Source organism: Momordica charantia (genome assembly GCF_013281855.1).
Source record: "Momordica charantia cultivar OHB3-1 chromosome 3 unlocalized genomic scaffold, Mcharantia_2.0 BLBB01000003.1, whole genome shotgun sequence".
NCBI lineage: Eukaryota > Viridiplantae > Streptophyta > Magnoliopsida > Cucurbitales > Cucurbitaceae > Momordica > Momordica charantia.
In genome coordinates this window covers 13,425,351-13,431,105 of record NW_028275161.1, presented here as the reverse complement: position 1 = coordinate 13,431,105, position 5,755 = coordinate 13,425,351, and the positions used below count along the sequence as shown (strand labels likewise).

General features: G+C 41.9%; 1 protein-coding gene across 1 annotated transcript; it reads right to left on the bottom strand.

The window, feature by feature from the left end:
- Nucleotides 1–3,846: 3,846 nt before the first annotated feature.
- Nucleotides 3,847–5,112, bottom strand: LOC111023776 (uncharacterized). The gene has a single exon (XM_022301251.2). The coding sequence runs from the start codon at nucleotides 5,110–5,112 to the stop codon at nucleotides 3,847–3,849; it is 1,266 nt and encodes a 421-aa protein (XP_022156943.2).
- Nucleotides 5,113–5,755: the final 643 nt, after the last annotated feature.

Here is a 5,755-nt window from a genome sequence, read left to right as displayed (position 1 = left end):
TCTACAAGAATGTATGGTTTCAAAACTCTTACAAAAGTAAATAACTGGGAGTAATTTTGGAATCTTTGATTAATTCTCAACAACTCGTAAATAAAGACTAGAAATAATTCACTATAAATAGGAGCTAAGTGGCTAGGATTTTAGGAGGAGAAACATCAACGAATGACATATAGTTTGTACGGTTTCCCCTGGGCATTCCAAGTATTTGCAGTGATTGTTTTAGTTTTACTTTATATTATATTTTGTTCATTTTATGTGATGTTGTCATACGTGGTGTCGATACAGGTTTGATGATACGAAATAATATCCTGTTTGACCGGTCGAGTTGCACATCCTATAAAACCGGATGCTGTCCCACGCATGCTTAAGTGGAAGTGTGGACATTCACCTGCGTGGGTTTTCATGGAGAAAGAGATATTTCAGTCCACATCTGTAAGATCATTTACTAGTACATGTATATGCTATTTATTTTCATATAACGTGCTCTTACAAGTATGTTTTGTGTACAGGCTAAAGTGGCTATCAGACTTTTCGCAACAAAAGCGGAGGAGAGGTTCATGGAAAGGGAATTTGAGCCACCATCCAGTGACGACTTAGGTGACGAGGAACAAGCAAGCGAGCAAGTGCAACCTGAAATGGAAGGTCGTGACGCGCAGCACGATGCCACCCATGTCGATCCTGATGTCCCGACCATGGATACATATGTGAGATGTAAGAGGAAGACGAAGAGTGCCAAGAAGCATCGCTGCAAATGCAAGTCTGGCTTGAGGATCTTGACTGAGCAGGTGGCCACCATGGATACGCGGCTTGCGAATGTGGAACATGTAATCACTTGTATGGACGATCGCGTCGTTTGCATGAAAGGTTATTTGAAGAGCATTCGGAAGTTCTTGTGTCCGCTAGTCAAGGTGCGTACTCCATTAATGCTTTCTAGTCCATATATATGGTATGTGCTCTGACATTATGCTTGCATACAGGGAATACCAGTCGATACTTCGGTTCTTCGAAAGAACAATGCTGGACATGGAGATGACATCGGTGATGGAGATTCTGCAGGACCGGTTGATGGAAGCAAGAGTCCGATGAAGGACAAGGACGAATAACGTGATGATCGAAGTAGGGCTGACCAAGACAACGAAGCAATGGAAGTGGAGCCTACCGACCGAGGAGGTGAGGTTGCGGACGTGTTGAATGCACTGGAGGCTACGGAAGTGTCTCGAGATGTTGTTGGGACTTCAAAAGAAAGGGAAACGGTGGAAACGAAACATTCCAATGTTTCGGAAACAGTCCCACCGACACCTGAGGTAGTAGCTGGTGTGGCGTAGCAAGCTATTGTACATCCGCAGGAGGTACCAGTCCCACAGACACCCGAGGTAAGTACGAATTATGGTGTTCCTTTGTATTTCACTTAGTAACTACAGTTTCACTTAGTGATTATATTATTTTACAGGACGAAATCTTTGATGACTTTTCGGACACCGAATCGGATGAGCTTCTCGACGTCCAGTCACAACCCTAGAGACCTCATCCGACGTGGCATACGGTCATTCAGATGACATGCACGTTCTATCCCAGCCATTTGATCCCCCTCCACCTCGTCGGGGGGAACGGAAGAGGAAAACACCATGGAAGCTTCGTGGCTCCTTCGAAGTTAAGGTTGGAGGTAAACGAAAAAAGGTCATGGTTTACAATCCCATCGCCGAGATCCCGAAGGAACAAGACTCCAAATTTCAAAGGTGGTTGGATGATGCCAGTAACCCGCGATCAACACGGAAGACATGCTACGCAAAACGAGGAAAGTAATGGTTTCGGGATATTCTAACACCAAAAAAATGGTGTTCGTGCGAGGTACGACTGCTTTCCATGCTTGAATTTGGATATATTAATGTTCGTACCTTCATTACGTTGTTGTTGGTCTTTACAGTTAGTCGATTCGTTGGTCATGTTCGTGCGTAAGAAGCTCGAACTGCGACCAGACTTATGTCGTTGCAAGTTCATCACCGAGGACCAAGTACTTGCGGTAAGCTTTAAAAATCAGTAACCTGAATATATTTATATATTCGCCTTTTATTCAATTGTCGTTCTTGTTACAGAACTTCCTCAGACGTACGGATGGTGTCTATGCCTGCATGCAATCTCATAACGCCATTGTTTCGAGGGTTGCAACAGACTATGATTGGGAAGGAAGAGCGAAAACTCTGATCAATTACCTCGATGGTACTCACTCGGACTACGACTAACGCTGGATGAATGTCGATGCCATTTATCTACCGTACAATATCGGTGGAGTTCACTGGGTAATGATATGCATCGACTTCGACAAGGGCGAGCTCATCGTGTGGGACTCATTCATGTCCATAACACCACTGTCTAAGTTGGAAGAAGACCTGAAGCAGAAGATAACTATTATCCCAGCACTGATCTACAGGGCCGGTGTTCAGCTAAACAAGTCGAATATACCACTCACACCATGGCGCATCCGTAGAGTCGTATCAACACCCCAGCAGGACACGGACGGTAATTGTGGTATATTTTGTGTTAAATTTTTTGAGTATGATGCGACTGCCTCTAGCTTTGATACCTTAACACAGTCTAGGATGTTATTCTTTATGTAGCAATTTGCCGTTCAACTTTGGGCGAACAAATTTATCATATGAATAGTATATTTGTAATAGTTAAATACTATTTTTGTATACTTCAACGTTGTTATTTTTTGAATCATATACAGTTGAATGCATTTTTTCTATACTAGAATGCTGTTCATATATTGGATTTGGAACTGTTAAGATAAAAACAGGCACAATTGATGACAAACAACTTGAGTAAGAAGTTATTCAAAAAAATGGAGAACCCACGACTGAAATATTCATAATCCATGACCATGGTGTCAATAATTCAAGGTCGTGATGAGGAAATTCACGGCTGTGTTAGAGAGAATTGAAGGCCGTGGTTGAGATAATTCATGGCCTTTTTCGAGAATTCATGTCGTGGTTTCAAAATTAAAGGCCATGGTGTTACGAATTCATGGCCGTGGTTTCGAAATTAAAGGTCGTGGTATTGAGAATTCATGACCGTGGTTTAGAAATTAAAGGCTGTGCTACTGAATTTCCACGACTTTCGTTTATCTGAACCATAACCACGGTCGTGATCGATAAACTCACGGTCGTTAAATTATCCAGAAAATGGGTAGTTATTCATCATGAATATGACCACAAGGGTGTTTATATATATTTAAACTGATTTAGTCTGCCCAGTAATGAAAAATATATCAATTGGTTATGTCGAATAATAGAAAAGAGTACAATATTTGCCAAAATACGGTAAATAGTTCAGTTAATGTTTTACATGTCTCCATCTGCAGTTCTAAGTGGTTGGCGGCATGTTTTTCTATTATGACCCATGTTGCCACGCCAACTACATTTGTGGACTTGACGGGTCTTCTCAGCAGATGGAATTCGTACAGTTTGACGTCGACCAACACGCGGAACATATTTGGGCGGCTCCACTTTACGGTCGACGAAGTCATTAGGTAATATTCAATCCTCCTCATCGCCGAGAGGGTACACAGGTTCAACATATGCGTTAATGAGAGTTTGAAGAGTATATGCAGGTGGCCACTGCAATAACGTGGGAGCAAGGAAGCTGAAAGTAGTCAAACTCTTTACATCTACAGGTCCTTACATTTAAATTCACACGCACCCTTTTTAGTCCATCGCTAACCTCCAACTCCTAATGGTCAATGGGTGTGATGGAGTGAGTACGAGATAGGTTCTCTGTAGTACGCATCTTATTCTCACCGTAGTCAATGATAATGGTTTCGCGACTGGATGCATAGGTTCGCCTCTCCTAAAACCAGCATTGTAAGAGTGCACGAGCATGTTCCAGAAGTGTAGTGACTGGCAAATAACGTGCATGGACAAGGACTGCATTCATAGACTCCGCAATATTAGATGTCATTTGGTCATACCTCAAACCCGGTTGAAATGCACAAGTCCATTTTTCAAAACCAATTCCTTCCAAGTATCGCTGGACCTTTGGAAACCCTGCTAGTTGGGAAAAATAGTATCTGAACTCTAATTTCCTGCAGGCCTTTACTGCTAATATAAACATTTCTTGCATGGCATCGTCCTTGAACTTGTCCTTCAGGTTCGTAGACAAGTGCTGCATGCATATTCCATGAGCCGCTTGTGGAAAGACCTGTCTAACAGATTTCGTAATGCACACATGTTGATCAGATACGAATAATAACCCATCCACCTCTCCAATACATGTCTTCACCATGTTCAGAAACCAAGTCCAGGATTGATCACTCTCTCGATCGACAATTCCAAAGGCAATAGGATATATTTGATTGTTGTCATCAACAGAAAAAACAATATGAATAACACCTCTATATTTACCCTTGAGATGTGCATCATCTATCACCAGAACTGGGCGGATACAACTGGAGAACCCTCTAATACAGCAACCGAGGGCCATGAATGCGTAATTAAAATACTTATCTTCCTCCAGCTCCACTTCAAAAATAATGCTTGCGTTAACAACCTTCAATGCTTCACCATATTTGCGTAACAAAGTATATGAATGCTTAGGTGACCCCATAAGCAGATTCAAGCATACATTTTTGGCACGCCACGCCTTTTCATATCTAATGTTCACCCCATAGTTCTTTCGCATGTCATTAATAATGTCCTTAGGTCTGTACTGACGGCTGACATCCTCCAGATTGGACTTCAATAACTGACCAACCACCCAACTCTGAGCTTGTCTGTGGTCATGGTTCAATACGTCACGTTTGCACTTGTGAACATCATTAAACTTTGAAATGATGAATGAGTCACCTTCTCGGATACTCTTCACACGCAAACCCCATTTGCAACCTTGCTTGGTACATCCAACGGTGTACAATGTCTTCGTCGATTTTTTAACCTTAAATTCGAAATTCGGCTTCATAGCTAACACAGACAGCTTGAAGCGTAGTTTTTCCTTCGAACGGAAAATACCCTTAACAGCAATTTCACATACGTAGTCGGACTTATTGGCAATTATGATATTCTGCATCAGATGTGAAACAGCTTCTTCAACTATTTGACAAGGTGCATTCCCACTCATTGTATGGGACTCGTGAACATGTTGACCTTCATCCTCATTAATGGTCGTCAAGCACATCCTCGGTATGATATTCATCCTCCTCCCCATTGTCATACTCATTCCGACCATCGTCCTCAACCCTATCCTCGGTACAATATTCGTCATAATCATACTCATCATCCCCCTGAAATTCGTACTCAACCTCATTCTCGTACAGTTGTTCATAATATGGAGATTCGTCATCGTCTAGGTTACATGGGACAACGTTATCGACCAATTGTATAATTTGTGGGACAAATGAGGGGAGATCGACATCATCCAGAGGAGAGTCAATAGAAATAGAACGGCCAAAACATGGATCATTTTGTCCTGGGTAGTATGGGAATGAAGACGATGTATGGGTTTCGAAAAAATTATTTCCTCTCCTACTCCCACTACTATATGATGCTTTAGGTAAGACGATTACGTACAAGGGTACTTGTGACGGATCGGGAGGGCCATTCAAATAGAATCTCAAACTGCCGTCATCAAATATCAGATAGTTCGAGACTTCGTACCGACAATCAAATCTATATACACACTGTACAATAAGATGAAATTGGTTAGGATCAATTCTAGTAAGCATGTGCAAGACACTTACTAGGTTGACATACGTTATCGTTTC